Source organism: Scyliorhinus canicula, chromosome 5, assembly GCF_902713615.1.
Source record: "Scyliorhinus canicula chromosome 5, sScyCan1.1, whole genome shotgun sequence".
NCBI lineage: Eukaryota > Metazoa > Chordata > Chondrichthyes > Carcharhiniformes > Scyliorhinidae > Scyliorhinus > Scyliorhinus canicula.
In genome coordinates, this window is record NC_052150.1 from 46597429 (window position 1) to 46618859 (window position 21431).

At 46.6% G+C, this 21431-nt stretch overlaps 2 protein-coding genes across 2 annotated transcripts in view; one reads left to right on the forward strand and one right to left on the reverse strand.

Moving 5' to 3' along the window:
* Positions 1-21431, forward strand: part of nup153 (nucleoporin 153) — an 89337-nt gene that overhangs the window by 22205 nt on the left and 45701 nt on the right. Inside the window, exons 6-8 of the mRNA XM_038796989.1 lie at positions 684-800; positions 19682-19726; positions 20800-20853. Of these exons, the coding sequence (XP_038652917.1) occupies positions 684-800; positions 19682-19726; positions 20800-20853 (216 nt within the window). The remainder of the gene's footprint in view (positions 1-683; positions 801-19681; positions 19727-20799; positions 20854-21431) is intronic.
* On the reverse strand, positions 12882-13151 carry LOC119965952 (barrier-to-autointegration factor B-like). Its single transcript, XM_038796990.1, has one exon. The coding sequence runs from the start codon at positions 13149-13151 to the stop codon at positions 12882-12884; it is 270 nt and encodes an 89-aa protein (XP_038652918.1).

The window sequence follows — 21431 nt, forward strand, 5'->3', positions numbered from 1 at the left end:
GAAGGTAAGCAGTGAGAAGATTAATGTTTCTACTTACTTGAAGCCCAACCATTCCACCTATTTGAAATGACATAAAAGTATTTGCATTTTACTGCAGATCATAAAAGGTGCTATAATTCCACAATTCCATGTCACAAAAGCATTTACATAAGCATTTACATTTCTGACCTTTTTGTCCTGGGTCACTAATTTTCAATCCTTTTTGTCTTTAGTCTCTCTCACCAAAGATTAAGACGTGAGCTACTGTACTGACATTTCCAGTGGGGAGGTGGCGGCATAGTGGTATGGCACTGGATTGGTAAACCAGCGACCCAGAGTAATGCTCTGGGGATTCAGGTTCAAATCCTGCCACTGCAGGTGGTAAAATTTGAATTCAATAAAAATCTGGAATTTCAAAAAAAGTCTAATGGTGTCCATGGAACCATTGTCGATTGTTGTAAAAACCCATCTGGTTCACTAACATCCTTTAGGTAAGAAAATCTGCCGTCCTTACCTGGTCTTGTCTATGTGGTTGACACTTAACTGACCCATCAAGGGCATTTAGGGTAATTAATGCCATCCCATGAACGAATAATAAAAATAATTTTTATTATTTATAGTAATAAAAATAAACTTAATTTCATCTATGAAAGGAATTTCCCGAAGTGCTAAACTGTGATAATTTTGCACTTAATAACCACCAGGTTCCAATAAGAAGACAGATGAAAGCAAAACCTGCAAGCTCACTATCTTATGGAGTGACAAGTGCCACTGCAAGACGAATCCTTCACTCTTTAGAAAAGATGTCAAGTCCCTTAGCGGTGAGTCTTCAGATTATCTGATATGGTTTCTATCTGGTAATTTAATTTTCAGAAGTACGGTCTGTAAAATATTCAAATTATATTGGCTACAGTTGGTGTAATTTGGTCATCAGAAAAAACCTTGCACTACAGACAAATTAATCATCTTTGAGTGTTTCCAGGTTAGTGTGGGAGTTTGTAGTAGCATAATATTTTTGTTGCTGTACTGCTAAACCATATCTTAGAAAATGCTCAAATAAGGCCAGGCAATTCTGTATCATTAATAATTTTTCCCTTGGTTCAAATTGATTCAACAGTGTGTCAAGGAGTTAATAAAATTCTGTAGTTCTGATCTTTAATGTTTTCATTTAAAAGTACATATTGAAAATAATCACCTGTCTGGATAATCAGTGTGTGTCTTTAATCCCGTGGCACTTGATGAGGATGTGGTACTGTGGTATTAATTTCTATACAGTATTCTTATCACATTGAAGTAAAGTGCTTTTTATCTTTTGTGACTGGTAAATGAATGTCCAGTTGTTCAGAGATGGCCACTTCATTTGACTTGAATTTATTTGCTTCATATTTAATGGTGAACAAATTTATACTGAACCAAAGGAGGCGATGTTGGAATCAGTGGTGAGGAAACTTAAGGATTGTTTTTAAGGAGCAGGGTGAGGCATAGTTTTGGGGAGGGAATTCCAACATCTGAAGGTACAACCGCATAGGCTGAGATTTGAACTTCAAGACAAGAACTTTTTTGGTGGTATTGCTCGTTCTGGTGAGTGCGCTTTACACTCGATTGGCTCTGTTTTATTACTTGGCTCTAGAGTCGCCAGGTATCCTTATGATACCACCACGAAGTTCAAGTTCAGATCAATGACTCAATACACCAATTAGTAAGGTTCAAAACAAGACACGTTTATTAATGCAGTTATTCGCTACTCATGCATATAATACTAAAAGACTGAACTATTCCTACCACTAATAGGCCAATACTTATCTGGATAAGGGAATCCGCCGTATCAGGGAACAATGGCCTCTTGCTCTGTACTGGATCTGCAGGCTTCCAGCTGGTATGGATTAAGGGGTCAGGAGTGTCTATCTCGTAGCGTGTGTTGTATGACACTTACTTGGTGGTGCAGCAATCGGCCAGGCCTCCTTCTTACGGTCAAGTTCTTCAAGAGCTGCTAAGGTGTTCTGCTGGGAGAGCCGGCTAAGAGAGCGAACTGAACTTGGGACCTGTCTTTTATAGGTCCCAGGGGTTTTGCGCCCTTTTGGGCGGACCCTGAGCTTACTTCCAATCGATTGGATCCCATACCAATCGATTGGTTTGAATTCCCCAATACTGGGGCTGTTTCTCGATTGCTGGGCAGTTCTTTCTGGCTTGATTGTCTCCTTTGTTTCGGACTCCCGGTGGCACCGTGGAGTCTGACTTGCTATTGAGTGTCTTAAATGTAGCTAATCGTTGTAGCTATTGTTCCTGGGGATTGCTCATAAATATGCATAACTGCTGGTTTCAGTGCTGTCTGTTTTCTTTGCAGGCAGAATACACAGGAAAAGTCTGCAAACTGCTTGTTTCTCTAGGATTGTCCAATTTCCCTGCTGTCTTTGCGTTTCTCCATTTTGTGTGGGGAAGTGGCCAACTCAGGTGGCTACACTCCCTCCTTGTGATCCTAACGCAAAGCGTGAAGGATCACACAACTATGTTGTCTTCATTACCTGACCTCAGCGAGTTCCATGGCCTCTACACTGTCCTCAACTATCCAGAAAAATATTACCTAACAATTTCTAAGTGGCGCTATGTCATAAAGGGACATGCATTACCAAACAACAACTGGAACCTCTAACTGTCCTCAATAAACTACACTCAAAACATCCAAACATATTAACTTCCTAACATTACAAAACGATAGCAGCATTCATATTTCATTTCTCTGGCTTGGCAGTCAAGCTCAGAGTTATACAGTCTTTCAGAAAACACATTTCTTTATTTACAAACGAAAAGTGCTTTATTACATTTCGAGGGGTTCACAGGCCTGGTGGAAACCGAAGATAGGGGATCTCATCCTATATATCGGGGTACGAGAGCGGTAGGCTCTCCTTCGCCATTTCCTCATTCGAAAAGTCTGCACTATGATGCAGATTATTGCTAATGCCAAAAGTGATTCAACTACGTATGACAAGGAGTACCAGGTCATAAATTTGGTACACCAGGTCGGGGTACTGTTACTGGTTACTGGGCTCTGTGTTCTGTGGAAGTGAATCATTAACGGCTGGTGGAGTGGGGATAAGGGGGTTCGCGTCCGCGCGCAACCACATGGATCCTATAATCCATAATACAAAAATGAACGACGTCGTCTTCATCTCTTCTCTTCTGGTGTCTTCTCTTCTGTTCCTTTGATCCCACCTTGGAGCGTCTGAAAATCTATGGGATCAAGCATAGTGTCTGTTAGTATCTTGCTTAATATCTTGAACGTTAGCATGTCTGTCCTCTTGTGCCAAGTTTCCCTTTATGACTGGTCACTCTCTGTGACTCCCTCATTTTTTTTTCAAAAACGAATTTTAGGACTTGACATGCTCTCAAATACTGTACCACTGCGAGCCGTCTCGCAGGCTTTGTGTTTTACCATCCCAATGTTCCTGGATGTAAATAGCATGGGGAGTTGGCAACCAAAGGGTTACCTTTTTAAAAAAAATAATTTTTATTGAAAAATTTTGAATTTATACAACAACATCAAACCATACTAAAATATCAACAATAACCATAATGACAACAATCATGAACCTTTGCCCCTCCTCAATGAACAACCCAACATATTAACAACAACTTAAATTAACACAATGTTAAGTTGCATAACCGTAGTGAAGGAAAAAAAAGAAACTATAATAAGGACCCCCCTCCGGTTGCTGCTGCTATTGACCAAGATACCTATCTTTGAGCCAGTAAGTCCAGAAAAGGCTGCCACCGTTTATAGAACCCTTGTACTGATCCCCTCAGGGCAAATTTGACCCTTTCCAACTTTATAAATCCCGCCATGTCATTGACCCAGGTCTCCACACTTGGGGGCCTCGCATCCTTCCACTGCAGCAAGATCCTCCGCCGGGCTACTAGGGACGCAAAGGCCAGGACACCGGCCTCTTTCGCCTCCTCCACTCCCGGCTCCACCGCAACTCCGAAAATAACCAAAGGGTTACCTGAAAACGAAACAAAACAAAATCAAAATTTTAAACCAAGAATGCCGAAATGAGTTGCGTATGGGCTGCGACGGGTAAGATTTGGATGGAATACCTGGGTAGGGCGTGCTGTGCTGTACCCAAGCTTAGCTGACAGGAGGGGGGGTCCTCAGACAGGGCGGGGACCACTGCCGTTACTCCACTGCCTGAGTGACCTGACGAGTTCGCAAAGGTATCGGCGGACAAATGGGGCGTGTGTCCGCAGAGCTGCTGTTCCTGAAAAGAAAACATACAAACACAAACAAACAAACAAACATGCAACACCAAACGTGCAGGTTCCATCAGAAAAGGACACCGTTTATCTCTCAAGCGGTTCCTCTTTTTACATCATCTGGACACCTCAGTTATCATTTTCTGCGAACAGTGTCGCAAAGGGGTTCTGGTTTTGGGAGTCAGACTCATTGTCATCCTCTTCTCCCGGATGCCATATTCGCGAATCAATAATGGTTGCTAAGGCTGCATGGTGTGATCGTGGGTCCATCTCGTCGTTCCGGACGAGCCTGAATGAATTGTTGCGGTGCCAAAAAGTTGTGTCCAAATTTGTGTGAATGAAGTCGGGGTCTTCATTGTGGGGCGGTGGTTCTGGGTCTGGGGCTTTAATGTATGTGATCTCAAAGGGATCACTCGAGTCAGGTTCGTAGTCGCTGTGTGTGTGGTCTGTTGTATCGGGGCAGTAACGAGGAGTGCTGTGGCTTTCGACAGTCACAGTCGCTGTCTCTGCTGAAGCTGCTTGTGGGCATTTTGGGGCGGAGCCTAAAGTCAATGGGTGGAGTCGAGGTCGAGTCCGTGGAGGTGCTGGTCTGAGGGGGAGGGTGGAAATACGTCTCTTGTGGGCGGGGCGGGGTGTGCCACGTCAAGCATGACGTGGTGTGCGTGGTTAGACTGCGAGCCATGGCCCGATTCAATGCTTCGGGGGAGTCCCCATCTTGTAAAGATGTGGTGTGTCAAAATCTTTGCCGTTGTTTTCACTGTATTGGTTCTAGCTGGGAATGCTTCTACCCATTTAGTGAATTTGTCGATGATAACTAAAACGTATTTATAACCATTCCTGCAAGGGGGCAATGGTCCAATTAAATCAATCTGGAGGTTAGTCCAGGGGCCATTAACGGGGTGAGTGTGGCGAAGCTGTGCTTTCTTTGAATATCTGTCCGGGTTATTCTGGGCACAGATAAGGCAATTCTCTATGTAATGTGCAACATCGTCTTTTAAATTTGGCCACCAACAGAGCTGTCTCAGGTGGGCTGTGGTGGGGTCTATTCCCTGGTGTCCATGACTGTCATGGAACAAGAAAATCAATTGATTCCTGTCCTGTTCAGGAACCACATAAAGGTTGTCTTTGAGAACTACACCATCATGTGTGGTCAGGGCGTTTTTAAACCTGTTGTAAGGGGCTGCAAACTTTCCTGTCAAAATCTCCCTGAGATTACTGTCCTGCTTTGGGCCTGTACTAAATCTTCAATGTTGGTCTGTGAGACCTGAACTGCACTCACAGGTGTGCTCTCGGGGGGGGGGAATCTAAAAATGTCCATGCCTGCTTTTGCCAATGTGTCGGCTTTCACATCGGGGGACGAACGATGATGACTTCTAACCTTAATTATGCCAAAAATCCTATCCTTTGCTTTCTCTAGAATATGGCGGAGCAATGGGGCTGATGGGAGGGGCTTACCGTCTGCGGAAACAAAACCTTGTGTCTTCCACAGGGGTAGGAACTCAGTTAAACTGTTGCAGACATAGAGACTATCTGAATAAATGTCTGCCGGGCTGGGGAAGGAATCTGGGTGCTCAAAAATGTACTCAATGGCTGCGAGCTCTGCTGCCTGCACGCCTAAGTGACCTGGCAATTTCAATGCAATCTCCTCTAGTGCGCGTCCCTGCGCATCCTCAATGTAGATGCTGCAACCTGTAATACACTTACCATTTAAAACAGTGGATGAACCATCCACATAGATCCTCAAGGTGCACATGTGTTTGTGTGCTGGGGGCTTTGGGTTGAACTTTCTATCTTTTTGGGAGGTGTCCTTGCAATCTTTTTGGGAGGTGTCCTTGCAATAAAGGGTCCTGTATTGTGAAGTGGGGATATGATCTCACATTCATGGGGTGTTCCTGGGTACTGGAGGTTATCTGCCAAAAATGTGTGTATTTTTGTCCGTTTCACAGTGATGTCCCATCCCTGCAAAAGAAGGGTCCATCTAGCTCTAATTTGACTAACTGTGCCGTCCTTTAGTCGTCCGTCAAATAGAAGCTGTGTGGGGGTGTGTTCGGTCAGAATCGTGATGGGGTTCAGTCCGGTTATGTACGAAAAGTACTGCACTGCCCAGAATACTGTGAGCAGGTGCCTCTCGCAGGCTGAAAATCCTTGCTCCACAGGACCTAAGATTCTGGAGGCATAAGCCACTAGTCTTAGCTGCTCGTGCCGTTCCTGAAGGAGCACGGCTGAAAGGGTCAGATCTGTACTTGCTACCTCAATTGCATAGGGGGAAAGTGGGTCTGGAACTTGGAGTGTGGGGGCTGCGATAAGGGCTCTTTTTAAATCGTCCACAGCATCCGTATGCTGCGGAAGCCATTCCCAAGGGGCTCCTTTCTTTAGGCGGTCTGAGAGGGGGGCTGCTTTTGTCGCGAAACTGTCAGTTTCAACAGTAGCTAACCAGTCCTAAATATGACCGGAGGGCTGAAACATTCTGGGGAAGGGGCAATTTAGCAATCGAGTCAATCCTTTTGTATTCGATCTCGCTTTTGCCGTGCGTGATAATCGTACCCAAATATATCACTTTACTCCAAAATTTGGACCTCGTTGGGGGTCTGTAGTAGTTCCAGGAGTTCAGACAGAAGCGTGATGTGCTCTGCCTTGGTCTGTCTGCAGTAATAGGTCGTCCACATACTGGACCAGACATTCGGGGCGAGAGAATTTAGACAAACCATTTGCCAGCTGTCGGTGGAAAATGGAGGGGAGTTGTGGAATCCTTGTGGAAGGCATGTCCACGTGTACCTCAGTCCTTCAAATGTGAAGGCAAATTTGTACTGGCACGCCTTTGCCAATGGAATGGACCAGAAGCCGTTGCTGATATCCAAAACCGTAAAGTACTTTGAGTTGAGTCCCAGTTTGAGCATGGTCCCGGCACTTGTGGCTACCGTGAGGGCTACTGCGGGGGTGACTTTATTGAGTTCTCGATAATCGATGGTCAGTCGCCATGATCCATCGGGCTTTCTCACTGGCCAAATCGGGGCATTATTAGTAGAGGCTACTGATCTAAGTGCGCCCTGCTCTAATAAGCTGTCGATAACTTTTGCGATTTCTCCCTCTGCCTCTTGGGGAAATCCATATTGCCGTTGGGGGTCTAGGGTCAGGTCCTGTAATTTGAACCGGTCCGGACATTCTGCCGCAGCCGTGCCTGCCCTAACCTGTTTGTCCGTGCTGAGCGTGGTCGGATCAAAACAATACACTCCGACTGCGCTAATCCTGTTTGCATACTCACCTACTGTGAGCGTTGCGGGGGCTCTTTCTGATCTTGCCATTCGCCAGGCACACGGATTGACTGGGTCGAACGACAGGCTGTGTGTATTCATGAAATCTATGCCTAGTATGTGTTCTGCTGTGTGGTGCAAATCTACTAAAACAATGGGGTATTTGGTGGTAATGGTCCCTAGCTGAATGGGTACAGGGGCTGTAATGTGTCCCTGCTGTGAGTGGCCTGTAAAGCCGCTGAGGGTAATTGTGGCTGTAGTGGGCCACGTGTCCTTTTGATACATATTGGAGGAATTTATGGTCGTGCGGAACCTCCTGTGTCCCAGAGTGTTTATATGGGCTGTCCCCGTATCTTTGCTGTGACTACCGGTCGTCCGGACCTGTCCCAAAGGGTGTCACAGACCCAAGTGGGGGGAGCCCAAACACCGTCAGTTCGTTCCGTCCATATTTGTCTGTCCTGAATGAGTCCCTATACTATGAATGGGATTTGCTCTATTTCTGTTCAGGGTGCCTGTCTGTTGGCCTCTCTGTGATTTCTGCGGGGCGTTGCACTCTCTTGCAAAATGTCCTAACTGACCACAGTTGAAACATTCCTGTGGCTTCTGCGGGGGGTTCTTTCCTTCATTCACCCAGGCGGGGTTTTGGTGCGCTCTGACTGCCTGAATATCAGCGTCTGCCTGCTCATCTTCGGGTTTCCTAACTGCGGGTTTACTATGGACAGATTGCTCCCAAGCGCGGTACAACCTTTTTAGTACCCACTTTTCATTGTGAGCGTCTTCTGATGGGTCATAATTCGCACACGCTTTCTGTCCTGCCTCTGTGGCATGGGAGATAAGGGTGCGGGTCCATTTGGCCATGTTGTCTGGTGACAAATGGGCGCGATCTAAGTTTCCAAACACTGCTGTGAAATGGATCCACAGCCTTCCTGCAAATGCTGTGGGTTGCTCGGTTTTCTTTTGCCTGCACTTGTTCAGGCCTTCTACGGGTTCACCTCTATTATATCCGATCGCTTCGAGGAATGATGTGTGCATCTCTTCTAGGATGCCTCCTCCAACGTTCTGTGGGTCGGCGAGGGCTCCTTCCACGGAAGAGTCTAGACTCAAAACTGTGAGCTTAACCTGCTCTCGCTCATCAAGGCCGTACATCGTCGCCTGTTGCTTTACTCTCGCGAAGAATTGGTGGGGGTCTGAGGTGGGGAGGAACGGTGTGGTTTTGTCGCACACGTCCCATAATTGGGTCACGGTTAAGGGGTGGTATAAGTGAAATCTGGTCCGCCGTCTGCGGATGCTTTGCGTTGGGTGGTGACTGGATTCATGGGTGCTGGTGCTATCTGCTCTGTGGGGGGTTGGGGTGCTTTCCTCTTCAATTTCTCTTGCGCACATGTTCCCTGAACGTATCTCTGTGCTGTTTTGTTTAATTCTTGCTAATCGTGGCCGCCTTCCTCATCAAATTGTGTCCCAAATCAGAACACATTTGGAACGCATTCTGTACAGAGAGCAGAGATTGCAGTTCCGCAATCTGCTTCCGGCATTTTGGTGTGATCCACTGAGCTTTGCCTCTGCTCTGTGGTGGCAGCATGGAGTGCTCTTAAAGCTGCCTTCAGGTCACTGCATTGCTTCTGCAATGCCTCTACCGGCTTCTTGGTTTCCTCTCTTATCAAGACTGTGCGTTGCATATCCTGATAGGCCTTTTCGTACTGTGTTTGGGAGCTGCTTAAGTGCGCCAGACAAGACTGGTGTGCCCTCTTGGCATCATCCACTTCTACATCTTTTGCTGCAAGCCTCCGTCTCAACTCTATATTCTCTCTTTCGACATCACTGACATGCACCTTACTCATCCTATTTCTTTCCTCTAAATCTGCGCGGAGCGTCCGAACGACCTCCTCTGTGCCTCTCAATTGTGCCAAACAGGACACTATTGCCATCTTGTGTATTTTGCTCAGGTTCTCCCACCATGTATGTCCTATACTCCCGGGACCTGTTTCCTCATTTGAACAGAATTCGCTCCAAAGGGGCCATCCCTTCCCTTTGAGGTACTTTCTGATCGCGACTTCCCAAACGGGACACTGTCCTACTTTGCTGGTCGCTGCGACCACGAACTCTTGAGGGTTCATGAGGCGTTCCATTGCCTGCATGGCCATCTTTCCTATCTGTGCTCTCTTTAAATTTAGAACGAGGGGTACAAAGGCGGTGCTATAAATACGGGTACGGCTTTCGCTAATTTCTGAAGTATAAACTCTCGACAGTTTTTCGCAACAAAATCTATCAGTTTTACCTTATAACCCTGTTAGTTACGCATGCAAAAACACACTTCCGAATTATGAGGATTAATCAGAACTGCTTGAACACTTGTGGTTTTTCCTTTTCCCAATTGGATTTCTGAATCAAATTGCTGGGTTCTCTCGGAGTGGTGGGGGGGGGGGGGGGGGGGGGGCACTTCTAGTCGAGTCCCATCAGAGTCGCCACTAAATGTTGCTCGTTCTGGTGAGTGCGCTTTACACTCAATTGTCTCTGTTTTATTACTTAGCCCTAAAGTCGCCAGGTATCCTTATGATACCACCACGAGATTCAAGTTCAGGTCAATGACTCAATACACCAATTAGTAAGGTTCAAAACAAGACACGTTTATTAATACACGTGCTACTCATGCATATAATACTAAAAGACTAAACTATTCCTACCACTAATAGGCCAATACTTATCTGGATAAGGGAACCCGCCGGATCAGGGAACAATGGCCTCTTGCTCTGTACTGGATCTGCAGGCTTCCAGCTGGTATGGACTAAGGGGTCAGGAGTGTCTATCGCGTAGCGTGCGTTGTATGACACTTACTTGGTGGTGCAGCAATCGGCCAGGCCTCTCCTTACGGTCAAGTTCTTCGAGAGCTGCTAAGGTGTTCTACTGGGAGGGCCGGCTAAGAGAGCGAACTGAACTTGGGACCTGTCTTTTATAGGTCCCAGGGGCTTTGCGCCCTTTTGGGCAGACCCCGAGCTTACTTCCAATCGATTGGATCCCATACCAATCGATTGGTTTGAGTTCCCCAATACTGGGGCTGTTTCTCGATTGCTGGGCGGTTCTTTCTGGCTTGTTTGTCTCCTTTGTTTCGGACTCCCGTTGGCGCCGAGGAGTCTGACTTGCTATTGAGTGTCTTAAATGTAGCTAATCGTTGCATCTATTGTTCCCGGGATCGCTCATCAATATGTATAACTGCTGGTTTCAGTGCTGTCTGCTTTCTTTGCAGGCAAAATACACAGGAAAAGTCTGCAAACTGCTTGTTTCTCTAGGATTGTTAAATTTCCCTGCTGTCTTTGCTTTTCTCCATTTTGTGTGGGGAAGTGGCCAACTCAGGTGGCTACAGTGGACCAGGAGGAAAGTAGGCCACAAGCATGGACAATGGGTGAGAGTTAGGATAAGCTTTGAATTAGTTTCATTTTAGGAAGGGTGAAAGATGGGAGATGGGCCAGGATGATGTTAAAATGGCTTTGTTTGGAAGAAGAAAAACATGGATGAAAAGCGCGTAGAACAAGGCAGGGAAAGAAACGAGTAATATTTTAGAGGTGGAAATAAGCAGACCTGGTGATGGGGAGGATATGGGATTGGAAGCTTAACATTGAGTTGCAAACCGTCTAGCTGACCCTGAGATGGTGACCAGGGCGAGGTGTGGGATTGGTAGTTAAGGAATAGAATTTGTGGCTAAGGCTGAAGACCATGGCGTTCATCTTCCCAGTGCTAAATTATCGGTAAGAAGTCTTAACAACATAGGTTCTGAATGGGTTAAGTATGGTGATGTCTGGTAAAGCAGAGTCTCATGAGGGTTTATCTGGAAGAGATGGTAATTTTATATATCGTCGGAGGGCATCATGGTTAAGAAATAAAGGTAGCCATGAATGGATCAAAAGGAGGAGTGAGGGAAACAATGACTGCAAGGAGTTGGAAGAGAAACCTTTACAGCAGTTTCTCTGGCTATGACTGGATAAGAGAGTGAATTCAGTTGAGAGCAGTACTATTTGGCTGGGCAACAGAGGAATGTGGTTTGGCCAACCATTCAGATAAAGAAGGATGAGAGTGAATAGTGCACTGTCCCCAATGGTGTACATTGTTCCTTTTGAATAGGGCTAATTAAGTGTTGTGGCAGGCAGGACTGGGTCATATCCTGGCAGATGAGCTGGGAGACTTCCTGGAAGTCCCCATAAAAGGACAGCACAGCATTTGCCTGGGAAACATCCGAGAGTAATCATTCTGTTCTGGGAACCATCCGGAAATCCGATTTTAAATCTGAGACTTCAGGTGGTTTCAACTCTTAGCAGAATAGTTTCTCAGGGAAGGTTAGGATTAAAACCACTCCTGGGTAACTAAATGACAGCACCTGATACCATCACCATATCCACCCCTAGTCTCTCACGCACTTATTACACACTTCTCCCAGGCTTCTTAAAGTGGCTGGAACGTTTAAGTTTACTTGGTTTACAGTAGCTGGTGCTGTTTTTTTTTTAAAAAAAGGAGCATGGCTTCACTTCTGTGCTTAAAGCCTTCACCGGAAGGAATGTGGGACCAAGTAGCTGCATATTGCTCACCAGGTCCGGGCATGAGATCAAGGTAAGTAAAAAGGAATAAAGTGGTAATCTGACTGATTGCTGCTCCAAGTTCTGGCCCTTTGGATTTGGTGGGAATAATGCAGCTGGCCACAAATACTGCTTTATCTATTTCAATGTTGATGAGGATAGACGGTAGTTTGAACAAACCAATATTACTGACTCATCTTGGATAAAGAAAAGCGGAATGAAGGTTGCCTCCATGCCATGCTAGGTCCTTGAAAACTTGTTTAAAGCTTATTTTGTCATGGCCTGAGAATAAGCCTTGATATTGTGAGAATCCTTCTTAAAACTGAGTTCATTGATGTTTTTTTGTGTGAGTTCATTGAGAATTCCAACAACTGTTTGTTGGAATTTGTAGATACTTTTTTTTAAAGACGCTTTTAATGCGTTTTATTGTATAAAATGTAATAATCGGCTTCCGTAGCGGGCAGTCTCGCCACTGTAAAGCACGAGGAGAACAAGATCCGGAAAGTGGGGGGGGGGGGGGGGGGGGGGGGGGGCAGGGGCAGGGATGGATTTAAAAACAATTAATGTCACGAGGAAGAGGTCAGTCTCGTTTTGTCTCAGTGTGACCTTGTCAGTTGTCCCTTGGTGGGGGCAGATTCACAGTCGTCTCTCCCTCTCTGTGATCTGACCACAGTGTAGGAAACCGGAGATTGAGCGAGAGGGAGAGTAAAGAGCTCTGGTTGGTTAAAAAAAAAAGGCGGGGGGAGGAACCACGGGGACGTCAAGCAACATCAGATTATTTAACGTTATTTTAAGTACAGGGGGGGGGGGGGGGGGGGGAGATGCGATGCCCTCGGGAGCTTCACAGGAACGCATCGCACCACTCGCGCAGGCAGGTATGCCAGTTGTTGCATTGCTTGCCGTTAGCGTGGCACGTGTCCTTCAGCCATTCTTTGAAGAGATCCTCGTTCTTCCTCTGGACCAGGAACTGCCTGAGCACCACGTACGCCCGGTCAAATACCTGCTCCTCCAGCCTTCCACCGAGGGCATCTCCGATTCCCGCTAAGCACTTCACCGACTTCTTCCCCATGGGTTCAGCCATAAAATCTCTGTGCTTCTGTGAGGTGTTCATCGTCCTGCTGTGTTTCCGCCACCAGTCGCTCCCGCCAAGTGTCAGAATTTGTATATACTTACCCCACCTCAGCTCTTGCTTATTCCCAAAATGGGTCTTAAAATGACAATTTCATCAACTTTTTAGTACTGTGATTTTGAAACAAGGTATAATTTTGAGTTGGCTGTGCATGTATTTACCTCAAGCCTAAATGGTGGCAAATCAAATGCCCAGACAATACACAGGAGAAATCAAATTATTCTGGCCTCTTTATTTCTATTATTGGTCTTGGGTGGTGTTCAAAATCTTATGAAAGTAATTATGTTTTATTGAACATTTGAAGTGGATTAATAGCTCAGTTTCTTTCTGACCTTCTGTATAAACACTGAGGAACAAAAGCAGAACCATTGTTTCTTGCACGATTTTGGTTGTGATTTGTTTTTTTAAAAAAAAGATATTTAAAATTTTTTATAACAGTAACAAAAGCAAAGACATCAACATGGTAAAATAAGCATTTCCCCTCCCAGCCCAATCTTCACACACCTCAACCATACAACAACAATCCGCCCAGCCCACCCTCCCTTTGGAATACTGCATCTGCTGACATTTTTAATTTTCCCTGACGAACGGCTGCCACCTCTGGGAGAACCCTAACATTGACCCTCTTAAGGCAAACTTTATTTTCTCAAGACTGAGAAACCCAGCCACGTCACTAACCCAGGTCTCTACACTCGGGGGGGCTTTGAGTCCCTCCACATTAATAAGATCCGTCTCCGGGCTACCAGGGAGGCAAAGGTCAGGACGTCGGCCTCTTTTGCCCCCTGAACACCTGGATCTTCCGACACTCCAAAGCTCACTACATCTGGACTCGGCACAACCCGCGTTTTTAGCCGTGGACATTGCCTTAGCAAAACCCTCTAAGCTTCGGGCAAGGCCAAAACATGTGGACATGATTTGCTGGGCTTCCCGCGCACCTCGCACACCTATCCTCTCCCCGAAAAGCTTGCTCATCCTAGCCACCGTCATGTGTGCCCGGTGGACTACCTTAAATTGTATCAGGCTAAGCCTGGTGCACGATGAGGAGGTATTAACCCTGCTTAGGGCATTCGCCCATAGACCCGCCTCTATCGCTCCTCCTAGCTCGTCCTCCCACTAGCCCTTAAACTCCTCCACCGGAGTTTCCTCCGCCTCCGAAACCTCCTGCTAAATATCTGATACTTTGCCCTCTCCCACCCAGGTACTGGAGACTACTCTATCCTGTGTCTCCAGCGGCAGCAGCAGAAAGGCCGGCACCTGTTTTATAAGGAAGTCGCGCACCTGCAAATACCTAAAACCATTCCCTGCTGGCAATTTAAATTTATCCTCCAAAGCTTTCAAGCTGGGGAAGCTCCCATCTATAAATCGATCCCCCATCCTTCTAATTCCTGCCCTATGCCAACTCCGGAACCTGTCATCTAGCCTACCCGGTACAAACCTGTGGTTGTTATAAATCGGGGTCCAAATCAATGCTCCCTCCACTCTCTTATATCTCCTCCACTGCCCTCAGAGCCGCCACTACCACCGGACTTGTGGAGTATCGGGCCGGCGAGAACGGCAGAGAGGTGCCGTTACCAATGCTCCCAGGCTCATGTCTTTACATGACGTCGCCTCCATCTGCTCCCATGCCAACCCCTTCCCCATTACCCACTTCCTGATCATGGCTATATTAGCCGCCCAGTAGTAATTGCAGAAGTTCGGCAGCGCCAACCCACCCTCCCCCTGACTGCGCTCCAGCAACACTTTCTTCATTTACCGCGTTTTACTCGCCCACACAAAGCCCGCAATGATCTTATTCACCTGCTTGAAAAAGGCCTTGGGGATGAAGATGGGGAGGCACTGAAAGACAAACAGAAATCTGGGGAGGACCGTCATTTTCACGGTCTGTACCCTCCCCGCCAGTGATAGCGGGAGCATGTCCCAGCTCTTAAAGTTCCCTTTCATTTGTTCTACAACTGGGATAGGTTTAACTTGTGTAGTACCTCCCATTTCCGGGTCATCTGGATTCCCAGATATCGAAAGCTCTTCCCTACTATTCCAAGCGGCAGCTCTCCCAGTCTCTTCTGCCATCTTGCCTGGATCGCAAACATCTTGCTTTTCCCCATGTTCAATTTACACCCCGCAAAATAGCCAAATTCACCCAAGTTTCCCATTCCTTCCCCCATCCCCTCCAACGAGTCCGAGATGTACAGGAGTAGATGATCTGCTGCTCCCCCCCTCCACTCCCGAACCAGCCCTTTCCAGTTCCTAGAGGCTCTTAACACCATGGCCAATGGCTCTATGGCCAGAGCAAACAGTAAAGGGGAGAGGGGGCACTCTTGCCTCGGTGTAGTTCAAAATACCCCGACCTCAGCCGGTTCGTACGCACACTCGCTACTGGTGCCTGATAGAGCAACTGCACCCAGTCAATAAAGCCCTCACCAAACCCAAACATTCCCAGCGCCTCCCACAGGTAATTTCACTCCACCCGATCAAAAGCCTTCTCCGCATCCATCGCTACCACCATCTCTACCTCCTCTCCTTCTGAGGGCATCATATAACATTTAGAAGCCTTCGAACATTGGCCTTGAGTTGCCTGCTCTTAACAAATCCCGTCTGGTCTTCCACTGTCACCCCCGGGGCACAGTCCTCTATCCTTGTGGCTAGTATCTTAGCCATCAGTTTGGCATCTACATTCAGCAGAGAAATTGGCCTGTATGACCCTCATTGCTCCGGATCCTACTCCCATTTCAGGATCAATTAAATCGAGGCCTGCGACATTGTTGGGGGGAGGACTCCCTTCTCTCTTACTTTGTTAAATGTCCTCACCAGCAGTGGGCTCAATATCTCTGAAAACTGCTCATAGAATTCCATCGGGGAGCCATCAGGCCCCATGGCCTTGCCTGACTGCATGCCCTCCAGCCCCTTGATTATTTCCTCAATCTCAATTGGGGCTCCCAGCCCCTCCACCAGGTCCTCCTCCACACTCGGGAACCTCAACTGATCCAGAAATTACCTCATCCCCTGCACCCCAGCTGGGGGTTCCGACTCATGTAATTTACTATAAATGTCCTTAAACACCTCGTTCACCCCCGTTGGGTCCAGGACAGTATTCCCGTCTCTACTCTTTACTTTAGCTATCTCCCTGGCTGCCTCTCTTCCTGAGCTGGTGCGCCAACATTCTACTTGCCTTTTCCCTGTGATCAACAGCCCAAACTCCACCTGTAACCTCCGCCGCTCCCTCAGTAGCCCCACACCCGGGGCCTCCAAGTATCTTCTGTCCACCTGGTGTATCTCTTCCACTAATCTATCCCTCTCCGCCCGTTCCACCTTTTCTCTGTGGGCTTGTATCGAGATTAATTCCCCTCTGACTACTGCCTTCAAAGCTTCCCAGACCATCGCTGCAGAGACCTCCCCCGTATCATTTGTTTCCAGGTAGCTCTGGATGGACTTGTTAACCAGACCGCCTCGTCCGCTAGCAACCCCACATCCAGTCACCACAGCGGGCGTTGCCCTCTCTCCCCACTAACCCCTAGATCCACCCAGTGCGGAGCATGATCTGACACTGCAATTGCCGAGTACTCCGTATCCACCACCTTCGGTATTAGCGCCCGACTCAGAACAAAAAAGTTGATGCGAGAGTATACCTTGTGGACATGTGAAAAAAAAGGAAAACTCCTTCGTCCTCAGCCATGCAAACCTCCATGGGTCTACACCCCCCCCATCTGTTCCATAAAACCCTTAAATTCCTTTGCCACAGCCGGCCTCCTCCCTGTCCTGGATTTTGACCAGTCCAATTCCGGATCAATGACTGTGTTGATGTACCCTCCTGTCGACTAGCCATCACCCTTTTTAAGCCAGCCTCGAGCTCGTGCCCTCCGCTTCCTCGAGTCCGCACTCGGCCTGTTGCCGTTTCCGGCTTCCCATTTGTCCCCTAGTAACAGTTCCTCTCCTGTCAGCAAAGCAGCTCTCTCCCCCCACCCTTGCGACAACACAAAAGACCCAATCCCTCAAGTCAAGCTCCAGCTTAACAACTGTCCACCCCCCACTTCACTTCCGAGAGTCAGCTGACCCATGCTGACTCGATTTGGTTGTGATTTGTTGATGCTGTAGTTGAAGCTTCTAACGGAGACTACAAGTAGCTTATTTTGATTGCTGCTGGGGGGGGGGATGCTTTGCAGGTACAACATCTCTAGTTCGGTGGGGATGTGAATTGCGCTTTCACATAACCGTTCATCAGTCCAGAAGTAAAACACTCGAACACGTCAGTAGCGAATATTCGTTTATTCACGGCCGGGACAAATCTCTAAGCAGTGGGGAAACCACCTTCGAGAAGTGCCAAAATCCGAGAGGGCGGGCTGTCCCTATATACAATTACAACTTAGAGGTGGTCCCCTTGAATCCCTGAATACACCAATGATTTGGCAAAGATACAGAACATGTACTTGTATGGAGTGGTTTTTCCTCGAGGTATGGCAGTTATTCTTAGTAATCTTTAACACAGTTTGCTGCTACTCCTGCTGCTGAGGGTTCCCCTAATCCTATTCGGCCATCTGGTCCAATTTCCTTATCTCCTTCTCTCCCATGCTCCTGAGTCAGCCTTTTCACCTTCCAATGCCCATTGTCTCGGTTGACAAGGTTTTACACACTCATCTTTGCTGTCTCTGCACTAACAGATACAGAGATCTGTTCTCATTCCATTCCCTTAACCCTTTAACATCCTTTTACTTGACTATCACAGATATATTTCAGAACCTTAATATTAAGTACAGACAGCAAGGTTAAAACAAGGCAATAAATGTAATCCACTTCCACAGGGAGAGTGAAAGCTGATCTGGCAAGGTGGGATGGTCTCCCTCTGTCACTGGCGGGTCGGGTACAGGCGGTTAAAATGAATGTGTTGCCGTGATTTCTGTTTATTTTTCAATGCCTACCGATTTCCCTGCCAAAGGCTTTTTTCAGAGAGATTGAGGGAAGGATTACCTCGTTCATCTGGGGAGGGAAGGTGGCCAGAGTGAGAGAGGTGCTGCTACAGAGGGGAAGGCAGGCAGGGGGTTTGGGTCTTCCGAACGTGATGTACTACTACTGGGCGGCGAATGTGGAGAAGGTGCGGAGCTGGGTCAGATGGGTTGATGGGTCAGAATGGAGGAGAGTTTGTGCAGGGGGTTGGGACTGAAAGCACTAGCAACAGCGCCGCTCCCGATAGCCCTGGGGAAATACTCCGGTAATAATAGCTTCATTGAGAATTTTGAGGGGGTTTTGGCAACATTTCAGGTTGGGGGTAGGGTCAAGGGAAATGCCATTTTGGGGGAACCATAGATTTGAGCCAGGGAGGTGGGATGGAAATGGGAGGAGAAGGGGATTAAGACGCTAAAAGATTTGTTTCTTAGGGGTCGGTTTGCAGGACTGAAGGAGCTGGAAGCGAAGTATGGGCTGGAGCAGCAGGGGGAAGTGTTCAGATACATACAGGTTCAAAATTTTGCTGGAAAGGAGATACAGAGCTTCCTAGTGGAACCGTCCTCCACATTGCTGGAGGAGGTGGTGACGACAGGGGGACTGGAGAAGAGGATAGTGTCAGCGGTTTATGGAGCTATTTGGGGGGGTGCACTAATCACGTTCATATGTTTTGGTCCTGTCCAAAGCTAGAGGATTACTGGAAGGAAATGTTTAGGGTAATTTCCAAGATAGTGCACGTGAAGCTGGACCCGGGTCTCCGGGAGGCCATATTCGGGGTGTCGGACCAGCCAGGTTTGGAAACGGGTGCGGAGGCAGATGTTGTAGCCTTCGCCTCGTTGATCGCCCAAAGGCGGATCCTGTTTGGGATGGAGAGCAGCCTCTCCACCCTGTGCCCTGGCGTGGCAGGGGGACCTGTTGGAATTCTTGAGAAGGTTACGTTTGGACTGAGGGGAAGGACGGAGGGGTTCTACAATTCATGGGCATTATTCATTATGCACTTTCAAGAACTGGATAACATCGAACATTAGGTGGGTGGGAGGGTTGGGGGGAGGGGGGGCTGTGTATTATGGGTGACTGAGTGATTCCTGATTCCTTTTTGTCATTTGTTTATGTAAACATGCGGGCTAATGTTTGGTGGGAGGATGGGATCGTTGTTATTGATATGGGGATTGACATATTTGTTGCTGATTATTGTTTATTGTAAATTTGGGAGAAAATGTGAAAAAGGAGAATAAAAAATATTTAAAAAAAAACTTATTTTGATTGCATCTGTATTCATATATAACATGTAAATATTAATTGGTCCATTAAAGCATAATGGTAGATTGCATTTGTCCTTTAAAAAAAGAAACAGCCGACAGGATACTGATGAAAGTTAGGCATTTTGCAGGGACAGTAAATTAAAAAAAAAAGTCAACTCCCATATGATACTAGAGTGTGGCACTGGAGTTGGGGATGAGCCCTTACAATCACCTTTTGGTCAATGAAGAGACTTGAGAGAAATAAATACAACAAAAATAAATGTTTGACCTATTTAAGGAAAAGCCTTTCTGTAAAATTTTTATGTTCTGTGCTTTCAGGATGCTAAAAGAATCCCATCCACAGTGACATCTCCATTGCCTGTGGTAAGTGAAAACAACTCTCTTTGGGAATTTCCCTCTGGGAATTTCTTTTTTTGATGCTCACACAATGTGTTGAGACAAACTAAATGTAAGTAATTTCCAGCTTTATTTTGAATTAATCTGTCCTCTGCATGTTTTGTAATTTTTGTCAATTTATTATTAAAAAAGCATTATTGGCGTGTATTTTGTTCTGTTCAAATTAATTTTCCCTGTAGTTCTTAGGCGATCAATAATGAACATTAATTGAATCTAAATCACTTTTTGATATTCTGAGGATGTGCAAAGTGCTATGTGAACGTCAAACCTGTATTGCTAAGTGCATTGAGAACAAAGAATATCCATAACTGGGGTGTGTTTGTGTGTAACATATTTATAGTAATTAAAAACCAAAGATGTGCAGATCAGGTGGATTGGACTTGCTTAAATTGCTCCTTAGTGTCCAATGGTTGGGTGGGGTTGTGGGGAAAGAGCAGGAGAATTGCGCCTATGTGGGCTGCACTTTTGGGAGGGTTGGTGCAGATCAATAGGTTGAATGGCCTCTGCACTGTAAGGATTTGCTGAAAAACAGTTTTACTTCAATATGGACACCAGACCCACTTAACATAATTGCTAAAAGCTTATGAAATGTTGGATATAATCTTGCTGATAAGTATTCAAGCCATTGTAGCTCTCAAACTAGGTTGCTTAAAACGATTTTAAGAATAGATAGAAGGGTGGCGCAGTGGTTAGCACTGCTGCCTCACAGCGCCAAGGACCCAGGTTTGATCCCGGCCCCAGGTCACTGTCCATGTGCAGTTTGCACATTCTCCCAGTGTTTGCGTGGACTTCACACTCTCAACCCAAAAATGTGTAGAGTAGGCAGATTGTCCACGCTAAATTGCCCCTTAATTGAAAAAAAATAAGTGGGTACTTTAAATTTATTTTAAAAATAAGAATAGATAGAACCGTGATTAGCTTGAATGCAACTCATTTAAAAACTACCCTTTCCCTTTCTTTCCTCTAATCTTTATCTTAACAAATATTTCATACCTGCTCCTCCACAAATCTGACCATGCTTAATGTGAACTTTGTTTCAGTCATCAGAGAAAAGCACTCTAGATGTGACTGGCTGGCAGTCCAAAGTGAGAAAGGTAGGATATTGTTGTGGAACCTTTATCATACTTGGTAAATGTGTACATTTCACGTGAAGGGATAACTTAGAAAATGTAACCTAAAAATAGCTCCTTGCATATACTTAATCAGGGCAAGTTTGAAGCATTATGTGGGAACAGTTTACTGATGGACTGAGTGACGGTAGAGGATTTAAAAAAAAATGCTAGTGACAACTGAACTACTACAGTAGTTAAACGAACCCAAGCTGTAAATACAAGTGTGTAATCCCAATTCCGACTGCCCCACAATCGGGTTGCACTCCAATGAGTGATTGACTGCAGTTGGGACTTCTGCCCTTCACTCGGGAGGAAGTCCCGCCTCCGAGACCTTCCAGCCAATCTGATATGCCGGCAACTCTCTAGTTCTTGCAGTGACGGCGCTGCCATGGACAGAAGAGGAACTATACCAACCTACCTGAGTTGAAGTGCTGGAGCCAGAAGACAGCAAAGTGTAAGGGGCCCCAGGGAAGGGAGGGCAAGGTAGGCCTGGGGCATAACACGGAGGGCGATTTGGGGGGGGCGATAGGCCAGGGGTTGGTTTGGGGGAGATCTAACTC